This window comes from Leopardus geoffroyi, chromosome C1, assembly GCF_018350155.1.
Source record: "Leopardus geoffroyi isolate Oge1 chromosome C1, O.geoffroyi_Oge1_pat1.0, whole genome shotgun sequence".
NCBI classification, from domain to species: Eukaryota; Metazoa; Chordata; class Mammalia; order Carnivora; family Felidae; genus Leopardus; species Leopardus geoffroyi.
The window spans coordinates 126594151-126612693 of NC_059328.1; the positions used below are offsets into that span (position 1 = coordinate 126594151).

Genomic DNA, 18543 nt, shown 5'->3' on the forward strand with positions numbered 1-18543 from the left:
TATGCCATCAGATGACAGAAACAATCTCAATTACGTCAGGATTTCTCTTGCTCACGCACTTTCTTTGAGGTTTTGTCTAAATTCTGGCAGGCCTGTGTGATAACAATACTACGAAAAACAATGACTAACCCTACGTGCCACTTACTCTGTGCTAAGCATTGTTTTATATGCCTTCCATGTCTTAACTCATTTGATTCTTACAATAGCCCAAGGTAGGATCTGTTAATCTCCTATTTTATGTATGGGAAGATGAGTACATAGGAAATTAGTTATTTGTTCAAGGAAACAAACCTTTTTTAAAATTTTTAAAAAATGTTTATTTTTGAGAGAGAAAGAGAGAGAGAGAGAGAGAGAGAGAGAGAGAGAGAGAACATGAGTGAGGGAAGAGCAGAGAGAGAGGGAGACACAGAATCTGAAGCAGGCTCCAGGCTTTGAGCTGTCAGCACAGAGCCCGATGCAGGTCTTGAACTCAAGAACCATGAGATCGTGACCTGAGTTGAAGTCGGATGCTTAACCAACTGAGCCACCCAGACGCCCCTTAAGGAAACAAAGTTTTATAAGTCATGCTATAGTCCATACTCTAAACCATTACCCAAGGCCCCCCTTAGTCTGTAAGGGCTCTGAAGCTGCCTCTGTCTGGGTACATTTCAACCATGTATCTTTGCCATCCTCCTAGGCAATGCTTGGGAATGAAGTCACAGGTCCCTTCTACTACAGATGAAGATCTTGTGACCTATCTAGAGTTTCTTCTACCACTCAACCCCCAGGCTTGGCCATGGAAGGCAGGCATGTCCTCCTCAGGGACCCACAGTAACACTTGTCTCTCCTTCCTGACTCCCCTCTTTCTTGTCTGGGAGGTCTTTACTTAGAAGGAAATTTGATCTCAACCCTGGATCCTCTAAATTTCCAAAGTTTATGGCTCAATCTTTCTATCAATCACTGGAGGTAACCAAGGCTTTTAAAACTCAATATCCAAGAGTTGGCTTCTGTTTTCACTCTTAAATACCTAGTCTTCCAAATACAAAAAGGACCACAGCACTCACAGAAATACTAAGAAAGGCACCTGTTGCTGCATGATATTGAGTAAAGGTTAATTTTTTCACATAAAAGTTTCATATGAGGTTTAGATAGAAATGTTCCTGAAAAAGATATTTTATCCACATAGTCATGCTTATTTACTTATTTATTATTTAGTTTGTTGTTGAGTATTTATGAAACATTTATAAAACACTATATTAGTCAAAGTTTCCAGACAAATAGAACCAATAAAATATGTATAGATAGAAAGACTTATTTTAAGGAATTACTTCATGCAATTGTGGAGGATGACAAGCTGCAAATCTGTAAGGCAGGCTGACAGGTTGGAGACCCAGGGTAGAGTTGACACTGCAATTAGAAACTGAAGGCTGGCAGAATTCCCTCTTCATGTGGAGAGGTCAGCGTTTTTAGATTAAGACCTTCAAATGAGTGGAGGAGGCCTATCCATATTGCAGATCTGCTTTTCTCAAAGTCTATTCATTCAAATGTTAATCCTATATCCCCCCCCCAAAAAAAAAACCTTCACAGAAACATCTAGAATAGTGTTCAACCAAATATCTAGAGACTGTGGCCTAGCTAAGGTGACAGATAAAATTAAGCGTCACAAGCACCTCCTCAGCTGTTTTTCACTAGGGATGTAACAGACAAGACAAACATGGTCCCTGGCCCCATGGTGTTTATTCAGAAATTCATTAATTCAACAGTGCTTGGATGTAAACAAATTCAAACTCAAGTGCAAAAGATTGAAACTAGCTCTTTTCCAAGTAGCAAGATTGATAAGGAAGAGAAAGAGATAAAGAGGTCTCTCGGTGCCAAAAGCTAGAAGCCAGGGACAAGGTAGTAGAAGGGGATTCTGGTATCCTTGAAGATGAGCTTAAAATCATTCACAGCTTTGTCAGGGTCATTCCTACTCATTCCCCCAGCTAACTCTTCCAGGAGGAGGTAGTCCCCTTTTGCCATTTGGAGATGGGTATTGTCAGGAAAGGCTTCATAGAGGAGGTGATGTTTCAGCTAAATGTTCAGTGATGGATAGATGTACATTTGGCAGGAAGGACAGGGAAAGGTTATTCCAAGCATTAGAGGTCAAAGAAGCCGTAAAAAAAAGAGCAAAAGGGAAATATATCATATTTAGGGAGGCACGGATATTCTCTGTGGCTGGAACACAGGGCACAGTGGCCAAGCACAGAGACAGAAGAGGTGGAGAATTACCCAGGGGCTTTGTTTCCCATGCATGCTTGGACTTAGCAGTGATAAACCATGACAAGTGTTACACTGAAGGAGAAGCGATTGTTTTGTGTTTTAGAAAGATCATGCTGGTCAAGAGTGCTGGGGATGGATAACAGTGGGCCAAGACTGGAGCCATAACCATTAGTGGGCAATTAAACAATCCTGAGAGAAATTGTGAGAGCCTCAAAGTGAGACTGGAGAGAAGAGAACAAGGTTGGAAGATGCAATGGGATTAGAATAAAAAGACTTGTTGGTTTATTGATGGTGGGGGGCGGGGAGTGGGGGAGAGGAGTGGTCCTTTCAACCAGTGGAGCTGCCCACCTTCAAGTGGAACGCACAGGCCTGCCCAAGGAGAAACATAATCATGGTGACCACAGTAGAGGGCACACCCCTATCCCATAGTAATGGATCACATAAACCCAAGGTTCTTATATAATCTAGAAAAGGGGGAGTAAGCTCCCTCAAATTGACTAATATCAGACTTACTGCCAGTCTTTGCATATGGCAAACTAAAAAATAATTGGATTAGGTGTCATGGTGTAATTCATAGCTGGTAGTTTTATATTACTCAAGTTAACACTTACAATAACTCTATGAGATCAATTCTGTTATCACCCTTATTTGACAGAGACCTTGTAACTTCCCCAAGACCATCCAACTGATAAGTAGTAGTCAGGAGTCGAACCTTGGTATTTAAGCTGATTCATCGCCATCAGATTAGGGCCAGGAGAAAGGAGCTACCTAGACTTAGTCTAAGCCATTTTTTTTTATTTGTATATAATCCAGTAGTGAATAATTTAAGGATTTCTTGCCTCTTTCCACAAAGGAATGCCAATATAAATGAGTATAAAGCTCATCTGATTTATAATTCATTTTCTTAAATGTGAAGATGAGATCTTATACAATTTTCCTTTTTGTTGTTACTTTCCTCAGTACCGTAGTGGGAAATGAGAGGATATAATGTGTTTGCTTGAGGACCCTACAACCTCTTGCCCATTTATTCAAAAAGCTTGCCTGTCTTTATAAGCAAAAATAAAAGCACTGCCCTCTTCTTCTGTTATAGGTACACCAAACACACAGGACTCACTGGATGTCATTACATATGCATCATTTTTACATTCCCACTTTCCCTTTAATACTGCTTGGTGAAAGCAGTCTTCCTCCTCCCTCTGGATGAAAACCTATGCAACTTACTCACTTTTAGGTAATAAACATTCTTAAGATCATTTTAAATTGCAAACCCAGTCTTAGCTGGAAAGGTTAAAATACTCACTGAAATATATTGATAATCTCTTCAACCCTCATTGAAAGGTTAGGCTTCTCCCCCTGAAGGCAGGCACATGAGTCTTTCTTCTCCTTTCCCAACTGGCATTTCTCCTCCTCCCTGAGCTTGATCTCTTTCCCCAGTAGGACCAAAGCAGAGAGGGAGAAGAAATGTTAGGACTACAGGACAAATGCTAATTAAATGACCCTGTGGTAAAATGGCTTCAAGTTCTATGGGCAGGCGGGAGCTTAACATGTTCTCTTTCTCTTTCTCTTGTGAAAAGCTTTTGAGTTTCTTTAGTGGCTTCCCAGCATTGGCTCTTTCTCTGCAGCTCCCTGTAGATAATTTTTATTTGACTTACCGATAATTGAGAGACATGTGTTGGAAGATTTTTCAAATAAATATACATTTGCAATACATGTTGTGGGCATTGCATATTTTGAGGCAATCTGGTATGCCAAATTTAGAATTATTATGGCTTTGTATTAGCTGAGCCTTTTATTATAGTGATCCTCCTTTGCCTTAACAATGCTTTTTGTATTGTATTGTAGTCTCTTTGATTTGGACTAACGCGAAGTATTTATGACAGACTTGGCTATCATGATTTTCTTTTGGTTAGAATTTGCTTATTTTCTCTTTCCTTTTTACTTTCAAACTGTCTCTATCCTTGTAATTTAAATATGTTTCTAATAAACAACACTTAGCTGGATTTGGTTATTTCTGAAATTTATTTTGTGCTTTCTATTTGCCTACTTTTTCTTTGCTTCTTTTTTCCTCTCTATTGCCTTCTTTTAAATTGATTTGGGGTTGTGGGGAGGTACCTGGATGGCTCAGTCAGTTAAGCGCCTGACTTTAGCTCAGGTCGTGATCTTGCGGTTCATGGGTTTGAGCCAGACATCAGGCTCTGTGCTGACAGCTCAGAGCCTGGAGCCTACTTCAGATTCTATGTCTCCCTCTTTCTCTGCCCCTCCCCTACTTGTGCTCTGTCTCCCTCTCTCTCAAAAATAAACATTAAAAAAAATGTTTAAAGAAATAAAGTATCTTTAAATTGATTTTTTTTTTCTTATTCTGGTTTCCACTTAATGGGGTTGAAAGTTGTATACTCTGTGTATATTCTTTTAGCAGTTACTTTTGAAATTTTAGCATGCCTGATTGTGGTAGGCTGAATAATGCTCCCCACTCAAAGGTTTCCATGTCCTATTCCCAGAACCTGTGAAAATGCTACTTTATATGGCTAAAAGGTCTTTGAAAATGTGATGGTGTTAAGGATTTTAAGATGGGGAAATCATCCTAGGTTATCTGGGTGAGTCCAATGTAATTACGTGATTTTTTTTTTTTAAGAATTTTTAAAATTTTAATACAGTTCAAATCAGTGTGCAGGGTTCATTTCAGCTTCTTTACTGCCAAACCTGGGGGCAGGGACTGTTTCAGTTTCTGTGCCTACTCTTTGTCTGTGATGACCAAAGCGTAAAGGTGTCCCCTGCATCAGACTTTAAACTTCACATTATCCTTATTTCTCTTGATCTTGACGGACTTGTCATCCTTTTGCCTGGCTGTGAGAAGAAACTCCTTGATTTCTTCAATTTTGCGAGGCGTGGTCACAAGGGGTGCAGGTGAGCGCACAGCAGGCAGCCCGTAGTGGATTACCCCGGATTACCCATCAGAGCCCACATGAATCTTTATACGAGGGAGATAAAAGGGTTAGAGTCAAAAACCGTGATGACAGAAACTGAGAGAAGGACTGCAAGATGCTACCTGGATGGCTTTGAAGATGGAGGAGGGGATCTGAACCAAGGATACAGACAATGTCTAGGAGGCAGATAAAGCAAGGAAACAGATTCTTTTCTAGAACCCTCAGCAGGAACGCAGCCCTTTTAGACATCTGACTTCCAAAACTATAAGAGAATAAATTTGTGTTGGTTTAAACCACAAAGGATGTAATCTTTGTTACAGCAGCAATTGAAAACTGATATAGTTTTCAAAAAGAGGGTAACAAATACAACAAAATGTGAAAGTGGCTTTGGAACTGAGTAAGGGGTAGACACTGGAAGAGATTTGAGGTATGCAATAGAAAAAAATCCTAAATTGTCTTGAATGGACTGTTAATAGAAATGTGAATGTAAATGATTCTGCCAGTGAATCCCAGAAAGAAATGAGGACTATGGTAGAGAAAGCCTATATTATGTAAGATAATATGTAAACCATCATAAATAGATCATTGATAGAAATATGGTGAGGGCTCAGAGGGAAATGAGGAGCATCGTAGAAAGTGAAGAAAAGGTGATCCTTGTTATACAGTGGCAGAAAACGTAAGTCAATTGTGTGTTCTACAGTTGTGTAGAAATAAGAATTTATAAGTTATGATTTATAAAGGAGATATTCGGCTGAGGAAATTTCCAAGCATGTTAAAGGTTCTACCTGGTTCCTTCTTGGTACTTATGGTAAAATGCAAGAAGAAAAAGACAGATTGAAAAACTAGTAAGAGGGGCACCTGGATGGCTTTCAGTTGAGCATCTGACTCTTGACTTTGGCTCAGATCCCAGGGTTGTGGGATCCAGGGTTGCGGGATCAAACCCTATGTTGGGTTCCATTCTGAGCATGGAGGCTGCTTAAGATTTTCTCATGCTCTGCCACTCACGTTCTCTCTTTCTCTAAAAAAACAAAAAAAACAAAAAACAAAAACAAAAAAAACAAAAAACAAACTAGTAAGAAAAAAGGAATCAGGACTGGGTGATTTAGGAAATTTTCAGCCTATCCATATTGCAAAAGATGTTAAAATTAGGAGATTTGCTGGCAGGAAAGCATACCTTGGAGAGAAAGCCAAAAGTATGATTGGACAACCTTTTGCAAGTAATAGAACTCTGAAATGAAGACATTATCATTGTTATTACTGGCATTATTTTAAATATTTAATATTATTTAGATTTACTTATATGATTACAAGTTTCTCACCTTCCCACTTATTCTTATATTGCCAGAGTCTTTTTCCCTCCTTTCCAAAGTACATCATTCGGAATTCCTTAAGAGAAGGTCTGTTGGTAGCAAACTCAGTTTTAACCTGAAGATATCTTTATTTCTCCCTCACCGTTAAAATTAAATTTTACAAAGTAGATGATTCCAGGTTGACAGTTCATGTATATCAGCCTTTTGACTATATTTTCTATTGTCTTATGGTTCCCATCATTGCGAGAAGTTGGCTGTCAGTCTAATTGCTGAGTTTTTAAGGCGTTAATTCTCTCTATAGCAGTTCATAGGATCTAACCTTTATTATTAGTGTTTTGTAGTTTCACTACAAGGTTTCTAGAAATGAAATTCTTTCTATCTTTCTTGATTAGTTTTTGATAATTTTTGGTTCTTGGATCTGTTGGCTCATCAGTTCTGGAAAATTCTCAGCTATTATCTCTTGTGTTATCTCTCCTCCTGTGGGAAATCAAGTAGACATGTCCTGGGTTAGGAGATTATAGGGAATGCATTGCAAAAACAGCAGAAAACAGCCTTTGGTCTTGCTGAAAACAGAGGCCATGCTTTGCTTATCTAGTTAATGTATTTCCAGGTGGCACTCACTTCGCTTAACTAGTAATATATATCTACGTGTTAGGTCCTGCCTATACTCATAAATTCCTTAGGCCATGTTATCACATGGAATATTTTATCCTGTCTTAACTTGTTTTTATGCACATTTTCTATACATTCTTACTGGCACGTAGCCCACCAATGTATTGCTCATTGTTTCCCTAAAGGTATGCTCAATAAATACGGGAGCTTGTGACTAGCTTGGGAAGACTTCCCTTAGCCCCTCTTTCACCTCTCTTGACTTGCATGGAGTCCTTTCTGCCATTCTCAACCTTGTTGGACAAAGCCAAAAGCCAAACCCACATCCTCCAACGTCTCTCTCCTCTCTTTTAGCACTTTTGTCAGACTCCTTTTAGACTTTCTTACTCTATCCTTTGTACTCTGTGATATTCTTAAATATGCTCAGTCCCCTCATGTCTCTGCACAAGTCTCTCTTCCCGTTCATTAATTCTCCATTCAATTATGTCTATTTTGCTGTTTAATCCACCCATTGAGTTTTTTACTGAAATTATTATGTTTTAATTTACAGAAGTTTTATTTTGTCCCTTTTTTAAATGTTTATTTATGTATTTATTTTGAGAGAGAGAGAGAGAGAGAGCAGGAGCAGGGGAGGGGCAGAGAGAGGGAGAGAGGGAGAGAGAGAATCTCAAGCAGGCTCTGCACTGGCAGCACAGAGCCTGATGTGGGGCTTGAACCCACAAACCATGAGATCATGACCTGAGCCAAAATCAAGAGTCAGAGTAACTGACTGAACCACAAGGTGTCCCTATTTTGTCCGTTTTCAAATTTGGTCAATCATTTGATAGTCTCTCATTTTTTTAAAAACATTTCATATATAATAAACATATCCTATGCTTAACAATTCCAATATATATGTCCTTGGAGGCCTAAATCTATTATTTATTATTTCTGTGGACATTCCCTTACGGTGGCTTTTTTCCTCACGTGTGTAGAATTTTATACTATGAGCCAGTATATTCTTGGCCTTATTCTGTGGCAATACTGAAGGGACTAAGTTGATATGCTCTCCTTCAGGAAAGATCTCCATTTTCTTTCTGGGCATGAGTAGAAATAGAGTAGTCAAGGATTACCAACCTGGTACCACTTTAATTAAAACCTTCAGGGGTGCCTTTGTTGAGCACCCAACTCTTGATTTTGGCTCAGGTCATGGTCTCATAGTTTGTGAGCTTAAGCTCTGCATCAGGTTCTGCACTGACAGCCCAGAGCCTGCTCAGGATTCTCCCTCTCCCTCTCTCTCTGCCTCTCCCTGGTTTATGCTTTTGCTCTCTCACTCTCTCTCAAGATGAATAAACATAAAAAATAAAAATAAAAATAAACCTTCAGTACCTGTGTTTGGATAATACTTCTCAAAGAAATTCTCAAAGAAAACTGTTATTCTCTTCTTTTTCTTCCTTTTTTTCTCATCATGGAAATAGATGTCCTTACAGACTCCCTTTGTTGACCAGTGGATTTTTTACTTCTAGTATATTTATTTGCTAGGGGTCTAGCCCCTTCAAGAATTCTAGTTTAATGAAGGGGTCTCAGTTTTGTACAACTCATGGTATAATATCCTATTAATCTGTGGTATATTTATCCTCAAAGTTCTAGAACTCTGACTCTACACTTCCAGGGTTCAAGTTCTGTCTCTATCACTTATGGTGTGACCATGGACAAGTTACCTAACTTCTCTGTGCTTCAGTTTCCTCTTCTATAAAATGGATATTGATAATAGTTCCTCTTTCATAGGACTGTTACAAGGAATAAATGAACTGATATGAGTAAAATGCTTGGAACAGTGCCTGAGCCATAGTGCTCAAAAAGTGCTTCCTTTGGGATTAGCATGTGCCTCCAGGTTGATTTAAGGCTCACTTACTCAGTTTCAGCTCCTTGAACTTTTTAAAAATGATCTTGAGGATTCCTGTATTTTTTTTTTCAAACTGAGCAGCACTGAAAAGAATGTTTGTTATAATTTATCCAGAATCTAGTTTAACTTGTTATAATTTACCCAGATTCTAGTTGAAAAGAGTATTTGTTACAGTTTATCTGGAATCTAGTTGAATAGCCTAGTAGGAAGGCCATGACTTAGTCCCTGTGCTGTGGAGACTGAAATGAAGGGAGCATCCCAAAGGAGTTTCAAGGCTGTGCCAGGGACCCCAGGTCCCTGAAAATTTCGAGCTTTCCAGGAATAGGAAAGGTTAACATAGAATAACAAAGGGCTGCTTTGTTCTAGGTTCTCTTTAGAGGCATGACCATGAGCCCCACTTTCTGTTCCAGTGGAAACCCTCTCCCAACTGCTTTGACAACTCCCAGGGGAATGGCTACTTCGTTCTTTCCCCTGTACTTAGGCAGCATACAATCATCTATTACAACATGTGCATTATTTTACCTCATTCAACCTTATATCCTTAGCACATAGCAGTTCTCAATAAATGTTAAATGCATGAGTGAACATATGAAAGAAAAAGACAATGGAAGAAATTACATGTATGAAGGATGGGCTCTTTCTCTGATTTAACGGTAAAGGTAGAGACATCTGGCTGGCTCAGTCAGAACAGCATGCGACTCTTGCAATCTTGAGTTCAAGCCCCACATTAGGTGTAGAGATTACTTAAACAAATAAAACTTTTAAAAATAATAATAAAAAGGTAAAAGTAAAGGTGAAACTTCACCCACAACTTTTCAACATGCTAAATCTTCATGAACAAGCCAATTGATCAATATTGTTTAAAGACATAAAGGTAAATAGCTGAACAAAAAGCAAAAGCATTAAAATTGGTTGCTTCTGAGAAATGAAACCAATGAAAAGTGAGTCAGTGATCTATTGTTTTTAAAAACCCTCTGTACTATTTGATTTTTAACCATGCCCTATTTTATTTTTTACTATGTATATCTTGAAAACAATTGAAATATTTAAAAACAAGTATTAGCCAATTTTGGACCTGTTGGAAAAAAAAGCACCCAGCAGTACATTTGACCTTATGAGGTTTAGTACAGTCCTTTATTTTATTTTTAAATTTAGTACCCAGAGTCCCGATTACCAAAGAGTTGATGACTCAAAGACAAGTTGACAAATAAACAGAATTCTGAACTTTAATAGGGCAGCTCCAGTGGACCTAGACGGAGCCGAGTAGGCCTACTGACTGGTGCCAGAAGGGGCAACGTAAATCAATTAACTCCATGGTTTTTATGGAGATCTCTTGATACCAAAACTTCTTTCTTCTTTACATGCTTCTCCTCTGATCCTGTGGAGATGAAAATTGACATCCATAGTCATATTCTACCAAAAGAATGGCCAGATCTAAAAAAGGTAATGGTGGTTAATTTACTGAATTATTTCTGGAACTTTTCCAGGGTTTCTTACTGCTTCTACTACAGATCTATCTCTTCTTTGGGGAATTAGATGTTAAGTTTCTCTGCTCTAGGAGTGATATAAACTTATTTGCTATCTCTGATTTCTTAGTTTTTAAAAATGACTTTTACATTTGTTTTGAAAGAACACTGATCAAAGAAATAAGTGCCTTCTCAAAATCCCCTTTTCCCCTCAAATGAAGCATTCTTTAAAATTTCTGGCCAATTTAAGTCAGGCAGTTTTACTTCCATTTAAATCACATATTCAGCTGCTTGGAAGATACGTGCCAACTACAGAATTTAAAGTTACAGTTTCAAGTAAAAGACTATTAAAAAATGGAATGTGATAGGCTTCCAGGACTTCTAAAACACATCTCCTTTCCAAAATGTTTAAAATAAGTTTTAGAAGCACCAAGACATAGCTTTGTGGAATTTTTTTTTTAAAGTCTATTTTAGGACACTGTCTGAAACCTTTCCTTTTGATGTTCTTTAAGCTGTAAATCCTTGTTATGAACTAGAGAGTAGGAACATCAAAAAAACCCTAGAGAAAATGACATGAAGCCTTTGTACAATGAGTGTCTCTTTCTCTGTATTTCTCAAAAGAGGGAAATTTCCTTTTGTCATTAAGAACTTTTGAATGAATACTAAAAGAAGGAGGTGGAAACATGAAAGAAATTTACAATTGGCTTGAGTTTTATTCAGGCTAAGTATCAGGTTTTATTCAATCTTCAGCCTTCTCTAGTATTTTCATGCCACTGATAATGTTTCATCTTTTTTGTCCCAAGTGGAGGAAAATGAATTAACCCAAACTCTAATTAAAATATGGTTTATTGTGCAAGCGAGTGAAACTATTTTTTTCTCATAGTTGTCTCCTGGGAGAATGTTAATCTTATTTCTTCGTCCTTTGGCATTTTAAGTAAGATAGATGGTAGACATGTTAGACTGAAAAATACAAATGATGCTGAACCATCTTTGAAAGGGTTTTCTGCTATAGCAGGTAGTGAAAACTAACTGCACCAACTGACCCTCCAGAAGGGGTCTAAGTGCCTACTTGGGAACTTGCTACTCTGAATGCTACTGTCCTCGTCATGTTTTATTAAAGTGTAAACACCACTTCATCAAGATTAGTGATGAAGACCCATAGCAGCCTTAAAAGGTACCTCTTCTTTGCTGAAGGGGGAAAACTTCCTACTGAGTATCCTGTGCCACAATTCCACTTCCTGTTATCTGCCTCCCACCTGGAAGCTTGCCTCCAGTTTGAGCAAAGAAGTTCTCACCAAAAGCTGATAATTTCTAGGTGCCCTCACCTAATGCAGGGCCCTAAAGGCAATGTTAAATCTGCTTAGGAAGCTGAAAGATACAGAGCTCAGGGAGGCTATAACCATAAATGTGTGCCCTGGAGACTTCCCAAGCACACTTGCTGCTGGCTCTTTTTCCCCCTTCTCCTTTTTAACGTCTACCTGTCCCCTCAAAAGAGGGGAGGGGCATTTGTCCCAATAAACCAGGCTAGTAGTCTCACATGCTGTAAGCAGATAACTGATACACTTAATAACATTGATGACATAATGATAGTAATAATAACCATTATACTCTTATACTTCCAGGGAGCAATATATATATTTGATTCACATAAAATCATGTGAATTGCAGATAAAATTTATATTATTAACCTCACTGGACCAATCAGGTAACTGAGACTCAGAAATGAGCCTAGAATCCCAGAGCTATATGGAACCATGGTGGTCCCTCTTTCCCCCAGTGCCTTTCTCGACACCAGACTGTTCCCCAATTCCCCACACTCAATAAACCCATGGAGGGCCTTGTCAAAGGGTCATTGGAACCTGACTTCAACGCACAGGTCAAGCAAGTGGATCTGACATGTGATAGAAGTTTTCATCTGATTGCAGGTAGGCCAGTGATGAAATAACCAGAAGAAAACAGTTCTATGCTTTCAAACTGGGAGGAGTGAGATAAATAAATAGACATGTAAATAGTGCTAGTATCCTTCTCCCTCTCTCCCAGTCTATATTGTCACAGTAAAGTGAGTATTAAAGTGATGTTAGGCAAGAGCACAATTTCCTTGGTATTCAGGCAGTTCAATAATTACAGTAGATTTTCCTTTGTCTTCAAATTGTTTCTTAATGGGTAAAATATTATTTCAATACATCAGTCTCTGATCTTTTCTCATCACGTTTTCAAACTTCCCAATAAAAGAATGAAAAGAAGCCAGTACTAGTTTTATTTTAGAAGATGAAGCCTCTTTGGAAGAACTAGTATCTGTTTTCCAACTTGCCTTTCCTCATTAAACATTAATGGACACACCTCAATAACCTTGGCCTCTTACTCCAGTGAAGAAACAGAAAAGCAGAATCAACATTCCTGGATTGATAATTAACTAATGATTACAAAGGATTAGGATTTGAGAAATGTTTCCATTTTCACTTGCTAATGATGACTTTACTCAGACTTACAGTTAAGATCCTTAGGGGGCAAAATCTATCTGAGGTGGAAAGAGCATATTCAGGAGGCTCTTGATTAAATTGTTTCTGATGAATCAAGAGACCCACTCTCTGCTGTCATAAACAGGAGGATGGTGGACCAAGGAACCATGGTGAATGTTGTTTCAGGTTGATCCACAATGAGATTATTCACAGCAACAACGATGATGATAAGGTCATGGCTTTCTCCTTCAGCAAGACTTTATGGACCACCTACTATGTGCCCAATAGTAGGATTTGCAAAGATTCTCCTAGTTTTAAATGGGGTCAAAAGTTCTGGCCTTTCCTTTAAAAAAATTATATACTTACATCTTTTTTTTCATTAGCAATGATTTAATTACACTTGATCATTGTAAGGTTATAGGAGTCAAAATCCCAGACATAGCCTGACTTTCAAACAACCCCTCTGAGGAAATAGATACCTGTTTTTATCACACAGGAGGTTCCTTATTCACCTCATGGAAGTATGAGGTCCCCAAGACAGTAAAAATGCCATTCAGTTCATCCACCTCTGATTCATACAAACCAATTTCAGAAACACATCTTTTGTATATAGAACTGAATTCCCTTGAATCTTTTAGTTTGGTTTTTTATTGTCATGCCCTTAAATGCCTATGGGATACTGGTCATTGTCAGTCAAACATTTTCAGACAGTAAATGCTTCTAGGCATATGCTCTCATTACAACTCTCAAGGTCATAAATTTCAGACCCCAAGCTTGGTTCAACCTAGGATGACAGCTGTGGAACTATGTAGAGCCTGGACTTGGAGCAGCTGCCCTAAATAGGTTAGGCCTTTGCAGGGGGCTTAGGAGAAGCACAGAGTATTCAAATTTTGTGCTTCCCAAGAAAGGGGAAGGAGGAACACAGGGTGACACACCTAAGGATAAAATAGACTGTCACCACTATGCTACCCCCAGTGCTGTCCATCTGCCACCCCCACCACTGCCAAGCTCACCAGCACAACCATCACCACTACCACCTCACAACCTCTCCCATTGCCAATACCGCCACTGCCATCCCTACAAACGCCACAACCATCGCCATCACCACCTTTGTCACCACCTCTTCCACCTCCAGCACCACCAATGCCACTGTCACCACCATCATGATCACTGTTTGCATTGATGAGGCCCTTTCTATAAGCAGGGTCTGGAGTCAATAGCTTTCTATGAATTTTATCTTAATGAATTCCCATAAAACCCTATGTCACAGCTACAGCTATCAGCCTCATTTTACACATAAGGAAACAGTGACTTTGAGATGCTAAGTTACCCCAACAAAGCCAATGATAATAGAAGTGGTTTGTCACGTGTGACAAGATCCCTTTGTTCGGCCTCCCTCTGCCTTTCTGTTCTTCCTCCAATCGAATACTTTAGCCTGCTAGCTTACGGGTTAAGGTTCCTTAGCAAACTAACAAAATGTAAGAAAAAGACTGAGGAAAGAGGGAACAGAGAAGGAAAGAAGAAAAGGAAAGAAGGAAATAAGAAAACAAAACTTTTCTTCTACAGTAAAGTAAAATTTCAATGGCAAATTTTAATTTGAGAGAAAGTTTGTTTACTCTAAAATGTAACTGGTTGAGGCTTTATTCCACCCCCTCCTCCAATATACATCTCTCAGCAGCTTTAGCCAGGAGAAGACAATGGGGGAAGCACTATGGTATCAAATGCATGAAAGGAGGAGAGTGGGGTGGAGGGGTGCAGGCAAAGGAGAAACTGGGTACGAAGGAGAAGCTAAGGCCCCTGGTGAATAGTTTCTTCTGCATGCCCACCCTACTACTCCAGGTCCCCTATTGTCACTTAGGAAGGAGGCAGGTAGACTTTCAGGGCTAATATGATTATTTGGAGTTAGAACTCAAGAACAGACCTTATGCCAAGGTAGAATAAAGCTGGTACAGAATTGACCAAATCTTAAATCTGACTGGCAGTCCCTGGTCACAGACACAGAGACATACAAACACCCTTGTGCTGTAGGCGCAGACCTCCCCTCTCAGTCTGGAGGTGAGAGGGCTGCTAGGAAGAGGACCTGCCAAGACCTGACTCCCTGAAGACAACTTCCCTGTAGCATGGCATAAGAACCAACCACTGTTATCTGGTCTCATCCAACTACAACAAGCAAGAAGTTGAGCTAATGTTCAAGTTCCCTACCCATAACTACTGACCAGAGTGTTGATGAGCTTCTCACACCATTGTTTCTGGCCCAATACCTTCTCTTCCTCCATCAAGAGGCACTCATCTGAAGCATGGAAATACAGAACATTGGAAGTTACTCTCCAATATGATCCCAGACTATCTTTTCAACCTCCCTCCTTAGACACCACCTAACCCAAGTTGTGCTTTTCCCGACTCCCAAAGACCTTGTGTGTTACTCAACCACAGCAGGTCTCACACACCATTACCCTTTAATACTTGCCAGCCCAGCCCCACATGTTCAAGCCTGTGTTCCACACAGGCTGGAAGTGTTCTTTTATTTTCTCTGCCCTAGTAAGGCTGGTTAAGTGTGGGGGTTCCTTGAGGGTTTGAAGAATGAATGAACAAAATGAGATTTTATTTATTTGTTTGTTTTAGAATAGGGGATTTTTAAAAGTTTATTCATTTATTTTGAGAGAGAAAAAGAGAGAGAGCACAAGTGGGAGGGGGCAGAGAGAAAGGGAGAGAGAGAATCCCAAGCAGACTCCACACTATCAGCACAGAGCCCGATGTGGGGTTCAAACCCATCAACTGCCTAGATCATGACCTGAGCTGAAATCAAGAGTTCAACCAACTGAGCCACCCAGGCATTCCATGAACAAGTATCTTTTAATGTTAATCCTCATGTATTTTTTTTTAATTTTTTAAAAATGTTTATATTTGAGAGACAGAGAGAGAGAGAGAGAGAGAGAGTGTGTGCAAGCAGGGGAGGGGCAGAGAGAGAAGGAGCCTGAAGCAGGCTCCAGGCTCTGAGATGTCAGCACAGAGCCTGACGCAGGGCTCAAACCCAGGAACCTCAAGATCATGACTGGAGCCTAAGTTGGACACTCAACTGACTGAGGCACCCAGGTGCCCTGATGTTAATCCTCATTTAAAAACTGCAACCTAGGGGCGCCTGGGTGGTTCAGTCGGTTGAGCGTCCGACTTCGGCTCAGGTCATGATTTCACGGTCCATGAGTTTCAGCCTCACGTCGGGCTCTGTGCTGATGGCTCAGAGCCTGGAGCCTGTTTTAGATTCTGTGTCTCCCTCTCTCTCTGACCCTCCCCTGTTCATGCTCTGTCTCTCTTTGTCTCAAAAATAAATAAACGTTAAAAAAAATTTTTTTTAATAAAAAATAAAAAAAATAAAAACTGCAACCTAGATAAAACTAGCATTTCTATGATACACAATTTTCTTCCTGAATAAATATATTTGAGGGAAAAAAGTAAATTGACTTAAATATCAATATCGAAAAAGTGATACATGGGTGTCAGGGCAGAAAATGGGAAGGTCATAACCTGAAAGATTGGAGCTCAGGACCCTCTGCCACAGGGATACCCCTTTATTGCAGTCATCCCTATTTTGTTCCTCCAGCCTGACTGTGCTTCTCCTCCACAGAGATTCGGCTATGGAGGCTGGGTGCAGCTCCAACATCACAGCAAGGTGAGTTTCTCCAAAGTGTGTATGTACCTTGGACCAGGGACATCCTGAGCCTGAGACGTTCTTGCAGGCAGGCCTCCATGGAGCTCAACTCAGGTCCTCTTACTGACTTTGTAGTAGGCAAGGGAGCAGCACTGAGTTTCTCAAAATGACTAGGAAAAATGAGGGTGACTTCAAAGAGCAGGATTTAGGAAACTAAAATTGCAATTTGAGAAGCCATTAAGAAATCTTTTTTTTTTCCTTTCTTTTTTTTTCCCTCCGCCCTAGAATCAATTTTAGCATTTATTGCTCTGCCTCAAGGAAGAGAGGTGGGCTCCTTCCATAGGTTATTACATTATATTAAGGCCAACCAAATAAATGGCACAGTTTAAGTTTGAGCACAAGCTGGAGATATTAAACACCGGAGACAAGGAGGAGAAAAAGCCATCGCTATTAAGGGTTGAGTTTGGTAAGAGGAAAAGCAAGAGGAGGAAGGGCTGGGGCAAAGCATTCTGCAAATAACGAGGCCCACCTAAAAGTGAGCTGAAGTCTAGCCCTGCACACAGGTCAGGACTGACTTCACTTTCAGAGGCATTTTCTGCTCTGGTGGAACTCAGAGGTAACATTCCTGAGCTTCCTGCTAGACATAGACAGGCCCTGGGAGCAGGCCCTGGAGAAATTGTGGTCTGGGAGGACACAGTTACCATGTGCAGAGGTAACTTGGGAGGAATGTAAATTTGGGGGTCTCACCCCAGATCTACCAACTCAGGGACTCTGAGGGTCAGGATGGCAATCCGTGTTTTGACAAGCCTCTGGGGATTCTGAGAACCACTGGCTTAGACATTCATTCAATTACTCACTGATTTATATTGACTCCTATTTTGTGTTAGGCCCACCAATCTAGACACCAGGAATATGCTGGTGAACCAGTCTGAGACACTTGCTGCCCTCATGGTGCTCAAATTCTAGGGGATGACAAATGTGATCACTACAGAGAATGGAATGAAAAACAGTGCTGTGGTTGCAAGTGACTGGGGAAGATTCACTGGGCTGGCTGCTCAGGAAGCCAGCTAAGACTTAGAAGACAGGAAGGAAAAGCCTGGGCAAGTGTCCCTGGATGAGGAATAGCAGTTGCAAAGCCCATCAAATGAGAAAGAGCTGTGTTCAAGGAACAGAAAGGAAGGGAATATGGCTGACATGTAGTGAAAGAGGGAGACGATAGAAAATGAGATTGGTGAGGTAGGCAGGGGCTAGGTCATGGAGGGACGCTGGGGACATGCTGCAGAGTCTGGATTTATTCTCAATGCACAGATGCTCTGGAGGGTCTTAATGGCTTAAAAAGACCACCTTGATGGCTCTGTGGAAAATGAACAGAGACAGGCAGAGTTTAGGGAGCCAAGGGGTGTGAAGAAGCCAGAAAGGTTGGGCAGAAGCCTCATCAGACGGGGTCTTGAAGAACAGGTGTAGGCCTTTGTACTTGATCCTGAAGGCAGTGGAGAATAAAGAGTTCTGAACATCAGAATCTCTGGGGTGGCTCGTTTTCACCTTCATTAAAGAATGCCCACTAAGTGCTGGTTTAGACACTGTGCTACACTCCTCCCATTAAAAGTGCTAGTTCTACCCCAGGAGATGATGATCTCAGCTGGCCTCAAATCTGCCTAAGGAAGAGAACAGTTTGGGTGGAGCTGATTACAAGGCTACTGAGAAGCCCCAAATGCAGGACTGGGAAGTCTGTGATTGGTTTTGAAGTCCAGTTTGTAACCTTGGTACTGCATTTGAATGACTTTCATTTCATTTTGTTTTTATGTCAAGAGATTCATAAACAGGGGCGCCTGGGTGGCTCGGTCGGTTGAGTGTCTGACTTCGGCTCAGGTCATTATCTTGCGGTCTGTGAGTTCGAGCCCCGCATCAGGCTCTGTGCTGACAGCTCAGAGCCTGAAGCCTGTTTCGGATTCTATGCCTCCCTCTTTCTCTGCCCCTCCCCCGCTCATGCTCTGTCTCTCTCAGTC

At 40.4% G+C, this 18543-nt stretch overlaps 1 protein-coding gene, 1 long non-coding RNA gene and 1 pseudogene across 3 annotated transcripts in view; 1 reads left to right on the forward strand and 2 right to left on the reverse strand.

The window, feature by feature from the left end:
• Nucleotides 1–4869: 4869 nt before the first annotated feature.
• Nucleotides 4870–5182, reverse strand: LOC123596877 (annotated as a pseudogene).
• Nucleotides 5183–10081: 4899 nt separating this feature from the next.
• Nucleotides 10082–15327, reverse strand: LOC123598857. Its single transcript, XR_006712831.1, has 2 exons — nt 15108–15327; nt 10082–10344 (listed from the first exon to the last, which is right to left on the reverse strand). It is a non-coding gene; the product is annotated as an uncharacterized LOC123598857 (long non-coding RNA).
• The window catches only part of ACMSD (aminocarboxymuconate semialdehyde decarboxylase), a 57662-nt gene continuing 49412 nt past the window's right edge, over nt 10294–18543 (forward strand). For both annotated transcript variants that reach the window (XM_045479620.1, XM_045479618.1), the window contains exons 1-2: nt 10294–10409; nt 16514–16558. In XM_045479620.1, the coding sequence (XP_045335576.1) occupies nt 10353–10409; nt 16514–16558 (102 nt within the window). In that variant the 5' untranslated portion in view covers nt 10294–10352. The remainder of the gene's footprint in view (nt 10410–16513; nt 16559–18543) is intronic.